This window comes from Symphalangus syndactylus, chromosome 20 (genome assembly GCF_028878055.3).
Source record: "Symphalangus syndactylus isolate Jambi chromosome 20, NHGRI_mSymSyn1-v2.1_pri, whole genome shotgun sequence".
NCBI lineage: Eukaryota > Metazoa > Chordata > Mammalia > Primates > Hylobatidae > Symphalangus > Symphalangus syndactylus.
The window spans coordinates 58,789,684-58,807,426 of record NC_072442.2 but is presented as its reverse complement, the minus strand read 5'-3'; the positions used below and the strand labels follow the sequence as shown (position 1 = coordinate 58,807,426).

At 43.2% G+C, this 17,743-nt stretch overlaps 1 protein-coding gene across 4 annotated transcripts in view; it reads right to left on the bottom strand.

Annotated features, from left to right (window-relative positions):
* The window catches only part of STX8 (syntaxin 8), a 308,325-nt gene that overhangs the window by 270,053 nt on the left and 20,529 nt on the right, over window positions 1-17,743 (bottom strand). For all 4 annotated transcript variants that reach the window (XM_063629484.1, XM_055256018.2, XM_055256019.2 and 1 more), the window contains exon 4: window positions 12,619-12,729. In XM_063629484.1, coding sequence (XP_063485554.1) covers window positions 12,619-12,729 — 111 coding nt within the window. The remainder of the gene's footprint in view (window positions 1-12,618; window positions 12,730-17,743) is intronic.

Below are 17,743 nucleotides of genomic sequence, written 5' to 3'. Positions count from 1 at the left end.
CCAAAAAATACTTCATCATATGACATATCTAGTTTCTCTCTCCAAGAAAAACATGGTCACTGTAAACATTATATGGCTGGCATCAGACCATTAGTTAAGAGTATTACCCTAAACATTCTGCCTCATCATCTTCAAGATATACTGTGAAGCAAAAAAGATGATGCACCATAAAGACTGGAAAAAATGTGCTAAGCCAACATATATTCCAAATTTTTCTTATCAGTTCTTATTTCAAATACTCCCTTTGTCATTCTATCAGTCCTTGCACCAAACTATCTATTAACATTTTGCCAGAATGTGTAGAAAAAGTCAGAAGCTACTACTTCTCAAAATAGAATTAAACAAGAATTAACAAAATATATACAAGATTTTCTGTCTGCAGAAGAAACCAGCTCTATGTAACTGTATAAATGTGTCACGTTAAAACTGTTGCAGGCTGGTCACGATGGCTCACGCCTTGTAATGCCAGCGCTTTCAGAGGCCAAGGCAGGTGGATCATCTGAGTTCAGGAGTTCGAGACCAGCCTGGCCAACACGGTCAAACCCCGTCTCTAATAAAAATACAAAAATGAGCTGGGCATGGTGATATGTGCCTGTAATCCCAGCTACTTGGGAGGCTGAGGCAGGAGAATCACTAGAACCTCGGAGGCGGAGGCTGCAGTGAGCCAAGATCGTGCCACTGCTCTAGCCTAAGTGACAGAGCGAGACTCCATCTCAAAAAAAACAAAACAAAAAAACTGCTTGCACTTCAAAAGTACTTCTCCTAAACCTCTTCAGGAAGACAAGTCATAGGTGTAAACATCCCAGCTTCTTTAAAAAGTGAATTGGAGACTTAAAGTAATGACTAAGGTTCACTTGAGCCTAAATAAAATAACCCAAAAGGCCAGCGAGTGACTAACTCTCTGGGATTTCAATAAAAGGAGAAGTGACAAGAAATGAAGGTTCTTAATGAGGTCAAAGAATTGAACCTTGAGTCTCTGGTTCTTCAAGAAACTTCAAGAAGAGAGTTGCTATTGCTTAAGCAGTTGCAGAGAAGAGTTGATACAGACACTACAACTTGCCCACCCAACATCGGTATGTCTCATCTTCCTTGTTATCAGAACCTCAATTTTATTCAGGGCTCCACTGCTCAGAGACCATAACCTCATCCTCATTTTCAGCTCAAGAATATCTCCCTCCTGAACTAACCTAGTCAATCATAGCAACTCCATTCTCCCATCATTTTTGGTATAACGTGGTCATGTGATACAATAGTCTATTTCTATTTTGAGCCAGAGTCAATTAGGCAGCTTCCAGGAAGAGTTTCATTGCTCTTTAAAAACAAATAACTGAAAAATACAAAAACAGCCAAGAGAAAAAAATGCTAAAAGCTATTAGAGAATTAAGAAAGTGGCTTTAATATTAATAGCAGACATTAATTATTGACAGTTTTCATATAAACAATAGAAAAGTACAATTTAAAAAACCTGGATTTAAAACAGCAACCAAAAAGATTAAAAAAAAACAAATAAATTTGACCAAAAACATGTTACACTTTTTTCAAGAAAACGTTACTGAAAAACCTGAAAAATGCCTTGGAGAAACAAACAAAAAAATCCCACAATCTTGGATGAGAAAATTCAACATTGTAAAGGATTTCAAGATTTAACACAATCCCAATTTTTTTTAAAGAGTGGTTCTCTCTTTTGGAATTACATTAGCTGATTCTAGAATTCACGTTAAAAAATAAGCAAAACTCAGCCGGGCATGGTGGCTCACACCCGTAATCCCAGCACTTTGGGAGGCCAAGGCAGGCGGATCATGAAGTCAAGAGATCAAGACCATCCTGCCAGCATCGTGAAACCCCATCTCTTCTAAAAGTATAAAAATTAGCTGGGCATGGTGGTGCGCACCTGTAGTCCCAGCTACTTGGGAGGCTGAGGCAGGAGAATGGCTTGAACCCAGGAGGCAGAGGTTGCAGTCAGCCGAGATTGTGCCACTGCACTCCAGCCTGGCGACAGAGTGAGATTCTGTCTCCAAAAAAAAAAAAAAAAAAAAAAAAAAGCAAAACTCTTAAAAAGAAGTTTAATGGCAGATTTGTCCTATCATATATTAAAACTTAAAGTATCCATATTTTAGAAAATGTGGTACTAGCACATAAGCAGACAGAAGGACCAATGGAACACATTACAAAGTCCAGAAATGGATCAAAATACATATGGTAATGTATTCTATGATAATGCAGCATCTTACATTTGAAGATGAGAAGATGAACTACTAAGTAAAAAATATCAGTCACAAAAATAGAATAGAGCCAAGTAGAAAAATGTAGGATTCATACTCTTCACCAATTAAATTCCAAATGGATCAAAGATTTAATAGTTATAAAACCACAAAAGTACCAGAAAAAAAAACACAGGAGAATTTCTTTATAACCTTAGTTCACTATAGTTATATATAATAATTACATAAAACTCTACTAAGATATTACTATATAAAACTCTCTTTATACGTTAGTTGGGAGTAGGACACAGAAGTTTAACAACTTTCTTTGGGAAAGACTGTTGGGAAACGAGTCTAGACTGGTTCTACCCTGCTAGAAAATAACTTGTGAAATGCTATTGAAATTACGAATGCACATGCCCTCTGACCCAGCCATCCTTTTTTTTTTTTTTTTTTCTTTTTGAGACGGAGTCTTGCTCTGTCGCCCAGGCTGGAGTGCAGAGGCGTGATCTCAGCTCACTGCAAGCTCCGCCTCCCGGGTTCACGCCATTCTCCTGCCTCAGCCTCCTGAGTAGCTGGGACTACAGGCACCTGCCACCACGCCCAGCTAATTTTTTGTATTTTTAGTAGAGATGGGGTTTCATCGTGTTAGCCATGATGGTCTCGATCTCCTGATCTCATGATCCACCCGCCTCGGCCTCCCAGAGTGCTGGGATTACGGCATGAGCCACTGCACCCGGCCTCCAGCCATCCTACTTCTAAGAACTTACCTAGAGATATACTTTCACATATGCAAAATCCCTCACTACTATATTTTTGTAATAGAAAAAGACTGAAAACAATACTTATATAAGAGACTAGTTAAATAAATGACAGTAAATGCATACGATGAAATATTATAAGGCTACAAAAACTAATGACAAAACCTTATGTCACAATTGGGAAAATCTCCAAGATATTTGATCAGGTGACAAAAGAATGTTGTAGAATGCTATGTATGATATGTTACCATGTGTGTAAAAGATGGAGGGAAATAATATATTCCTATTTGCTGGTATGCGCTTAAGAGAACCCTGGAAGGATATGCCAAAAATTATTGAGAGTAATTACGTTGAGGAGGAGGAGACATAGTGGGAAGATTTTTCACTGAATCCTGTTCAATGCTTTGTAGATTTCTTAGCCATATGAATTATATTACTTATGCAAAACACATTCTGCTTTCTCTTCTATTGTTATGCTTGGAGTATGGCTGGGAACTGCTGTAGCTATTCTGAGACCACGAGAGGAGTCACTCGGAAGGGAAAGCCGACATCGAGTACTGGGAAGCGAAGGGAAATGAAGAGACAGCAAGTACCAGAAGCCCTGACGGCATCACTGGGCTGTCAATCAACCCTCTCACTTCTCTAACTTGCAACTTATTTCATGGGACATTTTTCCCTATTTAAGCCATTTTGAGTAGGGTTATGTGTTATATGTGGTTGAGGGCTGCCAACTGCTACACTAGTCTAGAGAGCTAAACCCAGGCACCCCCTTAACAAATGTCAGAGTGGGTCAGGACAATAAGCACAACCTTCTTTCCCAGACTCCTTTGTCCTCCTCCCCTGAATGCTGAAGAAACAACCTTCCCTTCTGGTCTTCATCACACTTCTACACACCCATCTGCACTAATTCCACTGTGCTGCAATCTGTGTTTGTATACATTTCCCCTTCCTGAGTAAACTCTGAACTATGCAAGAATGGACTTTTTTGTTTGTTTTTTTGTTTTTTGAGATGGGGTTTTGCTCTTGTTGCCCAAGCTGGAGTGCAGTGGTGCGATCTCAGCTCACTGCAACCTCCACCTTCTGGTTTCAAGAGATTCTACTGCCTCAGCCTCCCGAATAGCTGGGATTACAAGCGCCCACCACCATGCCCGGCTAATTTTTTTTTTTAGTAGAGACGGGGTTTCACCATGTTGGCCAGGCTGGTCTCGAGCCCCTGACCTCGTGATCCGCTCACCTTGGCCTCCCAAAGTGCTGGGATTACAGGCATGAGCCACCGCACCCAGCCAAGAACGGGCATTATAAATGACAAACTAATCCCCCCATGGGCACCTCTTAGTCCACCTTGCGTGGCTTCAGTAACTTCTGATTCTAATCATTGCTCAAGAAGAAAGCAGCAAGACTGTACCAATGCTATTTGTCTTTCCATCAAACTACCCAAAATAATCAGGGAGGCAGAGACAAAGCTGCATGCTTCACCAGGTCCTCCTCTTGAGTATACAGAACAATTACATCCCCCAGCCACCCTCACAGCTAGGTTGGAGCCACGTGACTACTTATGGCCAAAGGGCTGAGTGTGTGAAACTTGCAGGCCAAGGCATAGAAGACGGATGTGAGTTCTTCACACTCTCATTCTTCTCCAGTCATGGGGAACACACAGGCCTTGTGTCATGAGAGCACAGCCCAGAGATGGAAGCAACCTGAATCTCGGAGTCACCTTTACGTGACAGACTTTACATGAGGCAGGCAAAAAAGCTTTCACGTATTAAAAGTGTGACATTCACAGGTTTGTTTAGTTAACACAGTCTATCACATCCTGGCTCAGTCAATCTTTCCGTCAACAAACATGTGCTGAATCAACAACACACCTGCTCTATACCCAACTCTGGGCTGGATGTTACGGAAGATACAGAAAAGTGCGTGAAGACGCTCATTCATTGAGCAATTAGTTATTAAAAATTGTACTAGGCTTTGGTCTCTGTCCTTGAGGTCTTTAAAATATAGATCCAGAGACAAAATATACATTTGCAAAAAAGAAAAACAGTGAAGTATTAACCATACAGTCTCCCTAGCTAAATCAGCTTCCCACTAATATGCTCTCAAAATACAATCTATTTTTTTGAATTTATTTTACTGATCGTATGATTCTTTACTTTGTGTCTGTCTCTCTCCCTGGACTGTACACAGCTCAACTGCAAAAAGTAGGTGCTTTTGTAGTTTTGATTTTTTTACCACTACACTTCCGGTATCAGTGTATAGCACATAGTAGGCACTCAATAAAGATCTACTTAATGAAGGAAGGTTTGCTTCACCACATTTTTGCTTCCTTACCTATTTTTCATTAAACTAGCAGGAAATTGTAATATTCTTGACTGTACTTAATAACTCCATCTCTACACTCTCTTAGAGGAGAAAGTGGATTCAACTATACCTACACTCACTTAGAGGACAAAGCAAATCTGTACTGATTTCAGCACACCCTTGCACATCAGAAAAGCTAGGAAGTCACTGTATTTCGGGCACATAAATAAAAGAGAGAAGGGGGTTTATGATATGGATGTATATTCCTTAGCAACTTCCTTCTTCTAGAAGAGTAGGTTGGTCACGTGCTAACAACATTAAGCAACGTGAAGTAGAAATCAATGATTCTTTAGGAAATCTAAGTACTATGGGACATAAGTCATTCTTCTTATAAACCAAGATTTAAATTGAAATAAAACATTCAACAGTTTAAAATGGGGAGGGGCATTTTTAATGTTAGAATTTAATGTAAATTTTTCTTTTGCCCATCTTGGCTACCGATAGTGATATGAATTAGACATTGGAAATATTGTGTTTTGTCAGCAGTGCAAGAGAAAAGCCTATCTCTAAAATTAAAAAATCTGCAGTCTGAGAAAACGTAGACATTTCATTATCATCTTCTTTTGATTTTAGCAATTGGTCTGCTTGTTAATATATCCTCCTTGACATACAACTACCACCTCAAACTCTAAACAACTTCCTATTCCCTATAATCCTCTACATAGTTGGTGGTGTGAAGATTAAAGCTTAGCCAATTAGCCACCCACTGCAGCTGAGTTAATCACATAATCTTTGAGATGGTCACAGAGCAGTGGAGTATGCAATGGTTTTTGTTTTTTTTCCCTTTACAGGCAAAGATTTCACTAATTGTGAGGTTTAGCAATGCTCTCGAATATAAAGGGCAGGAAGGTTTTAAATCAGAAGCTGTATCACTGCTTTATGAGACAGGGCTTATCTTCTTCTAAGAGACTGTCGCACAGAGACTTCTTTAACAAGTTTCCAAATACCCTAAGTTAGTCAACCATTGCTTATTTAGACCAAGGCTTACTGCTTTAGAATAATGACCAGTAATCCGTAAGGTAAAACTAAGATTCTGTCACATGACAGCTACACATTCAATTATGTGATTGCCGCATTAATGTCTGTTCAAAGGAAATGCTCATCCAAACTGAAGTTTGACCATTCTTGACTCTCCTTAATAAGGCCACAGATGAGGAGGAAGAGAAAAGACGAGGGAAAAGAGGGATGGAAAGGCCCTCGGGAATGAGGGATGGGGAAGAAAGAGAGGAAAAGAAGGTTGTGCAAAGTAAACGAGAAAGAGGGAAACAGAGGTAGGGGCTCTAGGAAGGGAGGCTCACCAGGTTCCAAGCGAGTCCTGGTAGGGTAAACAGATCTTGTGGTATGGCTGTCAGTTACCAGGGAAATGTTGATCAGCAGATTAGCCCTAACAGTTCTCTAACAGTAAATGTGTTGTGGTCATGGTCTAGCATTCATGACAAAATGTGCCATAGTGAGCATGTCTATAACATTTCAAAGTTCTGACATGGCTTTCTGGCCACCATGCTTCTGGACATCACGAATTAAGGGAAAGACACCTGCCCTCCACCCACAAAGTGACAAAGCAACCCAGCTGAACCCCCCCTCCCCCCCAAAACCAAGAACTACAGAAGGAAAGAAAAATGCTGGAGGAATCCAGAGATTACAGAAGCAAACGAAAATGTTGAAGGAGCCCAGAACTAGGAATTAACTGTGGAGAGGACTAAGGAAATCTCTGTTGGAGATACTACAAATACTACAGAAACCAACCAGCAGAGAAAGGAATGAGTTTCTCCAAAGATAGATAGAGATGAGCGTTCCCTAACAGTTGGTATTAGACATGACTAGGCAACTGACAATTAGGAGGGAAGGGGATACAATCGAATTGTAATTGAACAAGTCATATAATGAACAAGTCATGTTTACAACTGAATTAAGGCCCTCAGAAGGCTAGGTCCAAGCAAGAGAACTATTAGGTATGAGAAGTTGGGGAAAGAAGGGGAGGTCTCAATGATGGGGATTAGGAGTGAAGAAGGCAAAAATAATACTCTTACATAGGCAGGTGAAGGAAATCAAAGACCAGCAACTCTGACCTCAAATCTAAGAAAAATCCACCTCTGGCAGTCCACTTCGGCTTTAGCATTCACTCATCCATACACTTCTTGCTGGTTCTCAATAAGTCCACATGGTGCCATCTTTCCTGACTAGTTGGAGCAACGCTAGCTGGCTATTTGTTCTCATGGCCCTGAGCAGATTTCCCAGGGACTTTTCTACATAGCTTTTGAGACTGGTTTTGTCTAGTATGAATTTTCTTATTGATCAGACTCTTCTGGAATGTCTACAGGACTTGCACTTTTTGGACAAGCATATGTGGACACGTTCTTTTTAGGGTGTTGGGTCTAAAGCAATCCTAGCCCAGCAAGGAATCACCAATGGAAGTGAATGGGAAATTCACCTTCCAGGCCACTGACATCATTCTCCTCCTTCTCTGTATCTGCAATGATTTTCTTTCTTCATGGTGCTCAATGTCCAGTCGCCACATTGGTTTCCCGCTCTTGGTCAGACTCCATGTCATCCGGAACAGACCATCACTGTGTGTTATGTCCATGTCTACCTTCTTCAAATCACTCCACAGGAGTCATTTCTCCTTGACAGTGCTTACATTATTTTTAAACAGAATTCTTCTAGAAGCTTATTCTGAACTATCCTAGACTTCTGGTCCTGAACAGAAAAGATACACCAATCTCTATGTTGCCCTTGGTTTCATCTTGAGAGCATGTAAATAAGTCTGGCCAGTTACTTTATTTCAACCCTCAGGTATTCAGTTACCTTTGCTTGACAGTGTCTCCCCAGTATGATCTCTGTCCCCATGCCACTCAGCCATTCACCAACACACCAACAAGCAACAGCTTTAGTCCACCACATGGACCAGCCTTATAGGCATGAAGAGCAGAAGGCAGTCCCAGTGGCAGGACCCAAGAGGTCCTCAGAAGGCCTCCATCCAAAAAAACCACCTGACACTAACCTGCCAAATTCCCTAAACATTCCCATCAACTAATTCACTGTGGTTTCAATCCTAGGGTTTAAGGAGGTTTCGGTTAAAATGCCTCCGGAAGACAAGACATTGCCAGCCATTGATTCCACTGCTAGAATTAACATGAGATTGTTCACTAATAAGACAATAGGCAGCAAGCTGGGCACAGAAGGAAGCAGACACGGAACAAGTGAGATGTGCAAGAGCAGAATGGAGGGCAGACGATCAGGTGCAGCGTATGATGGGGTCAAACAGACCAGGTCCTTCTAGAGCAATCAGGGGGCATGGCACAAGGGACAGAAGATCTCCAAGGCAATGAGGCAGCCTGAGCTCCCTCCTAGCCTGATGGAGACACAATGCTCCAGTAATAACATCTTGTATTTATAAGGTCTTAGAGTTTACAAAGCCTATCTCATAGCAATCACTTCATCTGGTCCTAACAACACTGAAAAATGAGCAGCACATGTATCCCTAGTCTAAGGTCAATGACTTCAAAGCCCAGATGACTGAGGGACCAGAAAGCTACAGAACTGGGTCCTTCTAACACCTCATCCAGCTCTTTTTATGGTGCAATGGTTACAAGTTCAGAGCTAAAATCCAAGTTCTGTGACTGATTAGCTTTAGCATCTTGAACCCTCTGAGCTTCAGTTTCTCTTCTGCAAAATGGGGTATTATAAAGAGCTCCTGCGCAAATGCACATAAAGAGCTTAGCACGGTGCCTACCATATAAAAAACAAATAGCAGACATAAGCTATAGGTCTCATGACTAGTACATCGTGACATAGAGCAGTCGTTCTAACCCTGCCACCTACTAAAACCACCCGGCAGTCTCCCCAGCCTTACTGCTGCCCAGGCCTCACTCAAGACTATGAATCAGACTCTGCAAGTACACGGTCTAAACATTTGTATTTTTTTTTTTTTTTTCCATTCTCTCTTGGGTGATTCTGATGCAAAGTGCCACGATTAAGAATAAACGACACAGGCCAGGTGTAGTGGCTCATGGCTGTAATCCCAGCATTTTGGGAGGCTGAGGCGGGCAGATCACCTGAGGTCAGGAGTTCAAGACCAGCCTGGCCAACATGGTAAAACCTCATCTCTACCAAACATACAAAATTAGCCAGGCGTGGTAGTGCGCGCCTGTGATCCCAGCTACTCAGGAGGCTGAAGCAGGAGAATCACTTGAACTCGGGAGGCAGAGGTTGCAGTGAGCTGAAATTGTGCCACTGCACTCAAGCCTGAGTGACAGAGAAAAACTCCGTCTCAAAAACAAACAAACAAAAAAAAACCACAAGGGCCTGGAGCTGTGGCTCACGCCTGTAATCCCAGCACTTTGGGAGGCCAAGGCGGGCGGATCACGAGGTCAGGAGATCGAGACCATCCTAGCTAACACGATGAAACCCTGTCTGTACTAAAAATACAAAAAATTAGCCGGGCGTGGTGGCGGGCACCTGTAGTCCCAGCTACTCGGAGAGGCTGAGGCAGAAGAATGGCGTGAACCCGGGAGGCAGAGCTTGCAGTGAGCCAAGATTGCGCCACTGCACTCCAGCCTGGGCGACAGAGCAAGACTCTGTCTCAAAAAATAAATAAAAAAGGAATAAATGATACAAAGCAGTTAATTTCTCAAATTGTAATGTGCATTCAAATCACCTGATGATCTTGTTAAAATGCAAGTTTTAATTCCGTATTTTGGGGTTCGGGTTGGAAAATCCTGAGTTTGTAACACGCTGCCAGGTGATGCTGACGCTGCTTATCAGCAAGTCACACTTTAAAGGACACAGAGACAATCAGAGAAGAGGGGTGATAGAGGCAGGCAAGCGGGGACCAAAAACTAACAAAACAAACAACACAAGGACCTGGTGGGAGGACTTGAGAGGTCCTCGGCCTAAATTCCTAGGTTGGCCCCTTCAGCATCATTAAGTGGCATAATTAATGAGAAGCAAAGAGCAGAGTCTGGTGCAAAACATGCTCTTCTCAAATGGGAACTATGACTATTTATCACGACTGCCTCATCACTACCAAGCAGAAGTCTGAATGTTTTGTCCCCCTTCTGACCATCATCTTTCTACATGACCCCTATTCCTCCATGAAACAAGCTCCCCATCCTACCTATGTCCTTATTAATTTCTTGACTAAAAAGACTCTGCCTTCCGTGTAAAGCCCCTTCTGAAAGACAGTACTTTTTTTTTTTTTTTTTTTTGAGATGGAGTCTTGCTCTGTCGCCCAGGCTCGAGTGCAGTGGCGTGATCTCGGCTCACTGCAAACTCCACCTCCCAGGTTCAAGCAATTCTCCTGCCTCAGCCTCCTGAGTAGCTGGGACTAGTAGGTGCCCGCCACTGCGTCTGGCGTTTTTTTGTTTTGTCTTTTTTTTGTATTTTAGTAGAGACAGCGTTTCACCTTGTTGCCCAGGCTGGTCTCAAACTTCTGAGCTCAGGCAATCCACCCACCTCCGCCTCCCAAAGTGCTAGGCTTACAAGCGTGAGCCACTGCACCCAGGCGACAGTACTTTCACCTTTGGTTCCTTTGCTCACCTGTTCTCTTTGACCAACATGGACCACCACCTTCATCCACATACTTCACCCCTGTACGCTGGGACTGAATATGCCAGGGAAATACTGGGAACCACAGTAGATTGGCCCAGCACAGGCTTCTGTCTTCATTTAAACCCTGCCCAGGAGACTGCCAGTAGAGTATCACCCTTCCCTCACTGACTTGTTAGGTTCATTTCTTCACAGAAGCAACTTAACATTTCATCTACCTTCCTGTATTTCACAGTTTCTTCATGGAACCTTGGATCACCGCTCCTGAGAAGACTGGAACCCACAGGAAAATCAGTTTCATTTTATTCAGCTTGTTCTAGGCAGTGGTTTGCAATCTGGGTTGTATATTAGAATCACCTGAGACCTCTCTGCCCCTCTGCCCCTCCACCCCAATCCCACTCTGGTTCACCTGTCCGAGGTGGAGTCTGATAACGCATGGCTAGGGTCCAAAACCACTGCCCTTGGGAAGCCGTACTATTCCTAACTGGGAACCTACTAGAAACAAGCTCCTCTCCATGATAAATGCATCATCCCTAGCGTGGAAGATGAGGACAGGCGGCTTTCCACCCAAGCTCATTGCCTTCTGTGATGGTTCCCACGATGAAGCTAAGGAAGTTCTGGAAACAGGGGAGGCCAATTCTAAAGATGTAGCAATTTACGGTTCATCAACCTCAGCCTTGGAAAGCCCGACCCGTCCTCCAGGTCTTCCAGCAGAGCCAGGCTCAGAGCAGCTGTCAGCTCTTTGAAGTGTGAATCACTGGCGAAGAATGGGGAGGAGGATCCAACTCCTTTGCCTCTGTGAGCCCCGGACCAGTCTTATTAGGACTCATGTTTTCAATATGCCAATTAAAAAAAAAAAAAACTGCTTTGCCCACACAGAGAAGTAGTGACTTCAGGAGTTTAGAAGGCAGTTAACAAAGCAGAAAACTCAACCAAAGAATGCCAAAGAAATGTTCTGACTTCACCCACAGTCTCCCTTAGTATGGTCCACCCAAGATGGGATTCAGCTGAACATACCTGGTTTACTAAACCTAGAAAATTAATGAAAACTGGCCGGGCACAGTGGCTCACACCTGTAATCCCAGCACTTTGGGAGGCCGAGGCGGGTGGATCACGAGGTCGAGAGATTGAGACCATCCTAGCTAACACTGTGAAACCCCGCCTCTACTAAAAATACAAAAACTTAGCCCGGGCCGGGCGCGGTGGCTCACGCTTGTAATCCCAGCACTTTGGGAGGCCGAGGCGGGCGGATCACGAGGTCAGGAGATCGAGACCACGGTGAAACCCCGTCTCTACTAAAAATACAAAAAATTAGCCGGGCGCAGTGGCGGGCGCCCGGAGCTTGCAGTGAGCCGAGATTGCACCACTGCACTCTAGCCTGGGCGACAGAGCGAGACTCCATCTCAAAAAAAAAAAAAAAAAACTTAGCCCGGCATGGTGGCAGGCGCCTGTAGTCCCAGCTACTAGGGAGGCTGAGGCAGGAGAATGGCATGAACCTGGGAGGCAGAGTTTCCAGTGAGCCAAGATCGTGCCACTGCACTCCAGCCTGGGTGACAGAGTGAGACTCTGTCTCAAACAAACAAACAACAAATTAACGAAAACTAAATTGAGTAGAAAATTATAGTCAAACACCATAAATGAATAGAATAGATTTCGATTAATTCCTAAAGTAAGCCATTCAGGAAACAGCTGTAATATCTGCAAAGAAGTCTTTGCCCACCAAGTAATCCCTGTAAATAAAAACATCCTACCTGATTAGATCTGGTTCGGCACCCTCATTCTTAAAGGATGCCAGAAGTAGTCTCTCTCGAGTTACGAGATCATCCAAGAGGTTCTGTCTTCGGTCCCCTTCAAGCTGTGTTCTGCAGACATCTTGTTAAGGTTCAACGGTGAATAAATGACCTCGTTTTAACTATTATATCATTAAGTTAGCTCTTCAAGTCAGTTGTGGCTTTTACAGATTGTAATCACTACTACCCAGAAGGGATGCGCACCACTCTTGCGTTTTTCCTGCTCTGACCTTCACCTTCACCAGGCCGTCAGGTAAAGGACCTTGGCAGGACTGTCACAGAGGGACTTACAAACATTGACAGGGATCACGACACAAATTCTTTCATTGAGAAATATACCAGGTAAATATTACTTTCCTCCCCGTGACCAAACTTGTTTACTTATTTTTGAGACAGAGTCTCGCTCTGTCGCCCAGGCTGGAGTGCAATGGCGTGATCTCGGCCCACTGCAACCTCTACCTCCCAGGTTCAAGCAGTTCTCCTGCCTCAGCCTCCCGAGTAGCTAGGCTTACAGGCACACAGCACCACACCTGGCTAAGTTTTGGATTTTTATTAGAGACCGGGTTTTGCCATGTTGGCCAGGCTGATCTCGAACTCATGATCGTATGTGACCTGCCTGCCTTGTTCTCCCAAAGTGCTGGGATTACAGGCGTGAGTAACCATGCCTAGCCCCAGTGACCAAATTTAAATGACTTTTCCTGCCAATGGTGCAACCCGGCTCAGTGATTCCTTAGGTTTTGAGTTATATGTGTGTGTCAGTGTTCCAGGGCATTTTCCTATATATTAATACCCTAAGATGCTCTGTTTAAAAAAGTGGGGGTGCTGGGGGAGAGAAGTTCTCTATATTGCTCTCTTCCTTCCATGTTAATGTCTATTAACACACCTAGAATATTTATAAAGTGCTGCTTTATGCAACTGATTTGCTCTATAAATTCTTACCATCAGTTCACTATTTAAATACATTGCACGATTTGTAAAGAAACTTACAAAGAGAATCATTTTAATATGTGATTCTAGCAAACACGCTAGACTAGGAGCCCCAAAGGCAGAGTTGTAGCCCTATTCTTACCACTATCTATGCTCTTGAACCAGTTATTTCACCTTTTGGGATCTCTCTTTCTTTATATGTAACACTAGATAATCTCTAACATCTTTTCCACAACAATTCATAAATGATGGTTAAAAAAAAAAAATCCTTCTGGGAAATGTAGTCTTTGGAGAGAAACCCACAATTCACCAATAGGTGGACGAGAATGCAGCGTGTGCGCACGGGCGTGCATGAAGCAAAAAGGGAAGTAGCGTCTGTCAACAACCGGCACCACTTCCCTTGGACTAAGTACAAAGTTTTACATATCTTGATGCAAACTAGAAAAGTGGTGGGTTTTTTTTTTTTTTTTTTTTTGGAGACGGAGTCTTGCTCTGTCTACAGGCTGCAGTGCAGTGGCACGATCTCGGCTCACTGCAACCTCCGCCACCCGGGTTCAAGGGATTCTCCTGCCTCAGCCTCCTAAGTAGCTGGGACTACAGGCACGTGCCACCACGCCCAGCTAATTTTTTGTATTTTTAGTAGAGACAGGTTTTCACCATGTTGGCCAGGATGGTCTCAATCTCTTGACCTCATGATCCGCTCGCCTCAGCCTCCCAAAGTGCTGGGATTACAGGTGTGAGCCACTGCGCCCGGCCACAGGTTTTTTGTTTGTTTCTAGGCTGAACTGTGCCTATGTGTGTGGTATGTTAAGAAACACAGTTGGGCTGGGCGCAGTGGCTCAACGCCTGTAACCCCAGCACTCTGGGAGGCTGAGGCGAGCGGATCACGAGGTCAAGAGATGGAGACCATCCTGGCAAACATGGTAAAAACCCGTCTCTACTAAAAACACAAAAACTAGCCGGGAGCGGTGGCGCGTGCCTGTAGTCCCAGCTACTCAGAAGGCTGAGGCAGGAAAATCGCTTGAACCCGGGAGGCGGAGGTTGCAGTGAGCCGAGACTGTGCCACTGCACTTCAGCCTGGGCAACAGAGCAAGACACCATCTCAAAAAAAAAAAAAAAGAAAGAAAGAAAAGAAAAGAAATACACAGTAAAACAAGACACCACTTCCACCTATCAGATTAGGAAACTGAGAAGACAGTTTTGGAAAGGGACAAGGAACCAGGCACTCTCGTACATTCTTTCCTTTTCTTTTCTTTTTTTTTTTTGTTAAGATGGAGGCTCGCTCTGTCATCCCAGGCTGGAATGCAGTGGTGCAACCTCGGCTCACTGCAACCTCCTCTTCCTGGGTTCAAGCAATTATCCTCTCAGCCTCCCAAGTAGCAGGGATTACAGGCATCCACCACCACATCCAGCTAATTTTTGTGTTTTTTTTTGACAGACAGGATTTCACCATGTTGGCCAGGCTGGTCTCAAACTCCTAATCTAAAGTGACCCGCCTGCTTTCCAAAGTGCTGGGATTACAAGCATAAGCCACTTCACCTGACCTCATACATTCTTTTTTTTTTTTGAGCTAGTGTCTCCCTCTGTTGCCCAGCCTGGAGTGCAGTGGCATGATCTTGGCTCACCGCAGCCTCCAGCTCCAGAATTTAAGCGATTCTCCTGCCTCAGCATCCCAAGTAGCTGGGATTACATGTGCATGCCACCAGGCCCAGCTAATTTTTGTATTTTCAGTAGAGACGGGGTTTCACCATGTTGTCCAGGCTGGTCTCAAACTCCTGACCTCAAGTGATCCACCCACCTCGGCCTCCCAAAGTGCTGGGTTTACAGGCGTGAGCCACCATACCCGGCCGCCTCATACATTCTTGATAGGAATGCAAACAGGTTCAACCAACTGCTAGACTGCCTTCTAAATATCTAACAGTCTTTCAATAGACATTACTCCTGCAGATACAGTCATATAAGGACTTAGAAGCAAGGATGTCCACCGTACCATTATTTATAATAGCCACATTGGAAATATCAATAAGTAACTAGTGTATCTATACAATGGAATGTTTTGTAGCCTTAAAAAAAGCATAGGAAAGCTGCGTAGGGGGCTGATAATGATAATTAACATTTTTGAGCTCTTACTGTTTACATGAATTATTTGACATGGAATAATCTACAAAATATAACATTAAACCAAAAGATGAAGAAAAAAAGCAGCAGCAAGGAGCTAAACAGTGAATAGTATGCTCCCACTTTGTTAAAAAAAAAATCGTATCTACATATGTGTGTTTATATACACAGAAAATTTCTGATATACAAACATTGCCTCTAAGGAAGGACAACTGGGGATTAAGAGTATAAGGGAGACTGATGTTTCACTGAATATTGTTTCCTAATGTTTGTCTCTATCATCTGCTAACCAATAAAAACATAAGCTTCAGAACCATATGTATAATATAATCCCTTTATAATCAAAAGAATTTTATATTTACATATGCATATATTTCAAGCCTAGAAAAGTCTGAGATACTAGCTACCAACCATCAACACTTAACTATGAAGAATGAGATGAGACAGGATAAAATAAGGAAGAGAAAGAGGAGTCATTGGTAACAACTAATGAGAAATTTATCAGTAGAAAATATAGTACTTTTTGTAATAAAAACAATAAAGGTACATTTTAAAATCAGCAGACACTAGTTACAGATTTAAACTTATGTCAAGAAGGAGCTAACAAAGAACATCAGTTTCAGAAACAGTAAAACTTGATGACTATGTTTTGTAGATGAGTGGCCAAAGAACAGAAACCCACACAGTTGATGCTAGAAGAGGCCTTAAAGATCCCAATTCTCTCGTTTTGCTGACCAGAAATTAAGGGCGAGCATGGCTAAGTCACTTGCCTGAGTTAACAGCAATGCTAGGTGACAGCTCTTTCTACCCTAGCTCACGACTTTTCCACCAAACATTCTGGGGACTTCTCCACCTTGAGGTGCTGACTTAACTTTGCCACTTCTTAGAATCCTGATAAAAACAATACTGTGAGTACGAATTCAGAATATTCCCAGAGACTCTGTAAATCTGGAAAACAATCCAATTAGGAACACGCTGCCTCTTTGTTTTATATTTTATTTTAAACTACGGAGAGAACAGAGCATAAGGAGATGGGGAGGAGGGAGATGGAATGAGAATAAATTGATTAATGGACCATCTGCATAGCACCCTTGCTATATAAGGATTGTTGTTAGTAAGAGGTCAAAGGATCATCCAGGAAACAATCTATACAGCATCTATGTGGACAGGTGTGTAGCAGTTGGGTAAAGTAGGGTAGTGGGGAAAGAGTGTGCCTGAGTGATGTTAAGGACAAGTGGAAAGTAGGGCACACAGGCCAAGTGCAGTGGCTCACGCCTGTAATCCCAGCACTTCGGAAAGCTGAGGCAGGCGGATCACGAGGTCAGGAGTTCAAGACCAGCCTGGACAACATGGTGAAACTCCGTATCTACTGAAAAAATACAAAAATTAGCTGGGTATGGTGGCACATAACTGTAGTCCCAGCTACACAGGAGGCTGAGGCAAGAGAATCACTGGAACCCGGAAGGTAGAGGTTGCAGTGAGCCAAGATCGTGCCACTGCACTCATGCCTGGGCAACAGAGTGAGACTCTGTCTCAAAAGGAAAAAAAAAAATAGTACAGCACACAGTCAGTGGCCAGTGCTGGGGACCCCCTCTTCCACCAACCTGGTGAACAGCCAAGGAAGAAGATCAGAGAACAGACAGATAAAGAAAAGGAAGAGAAGAGCTAACTATCATAGTACTTTGTCCTTGGCTATGCTGATTTTACATGTTATTATAGCCAATTCATGGATATGTAAGGTTGTAAATAAAACTGGATCCTGATTTCATATTACTGATACCGACTACCAGCATGCATAAACCCAGCTTCTCTGCTGTAATCTGGTAAGCATTTGAACCACAGATGGAGCAGGGTGAATATGCAACTAGATCCACAGGTCACCCAATCCCACTCCAGCTCCTGGATTTTCTCGTATATTTGGTATAAGGCTTAAGAATTTAGGCCGGGTGCGGTGGCTCACACCTGTAATCCCAGCACTTTGGGAGACTGAGGTGGGCAAATCACCTGAGGTCAGGAATTTGAGACCAGCCTGGCCAACATG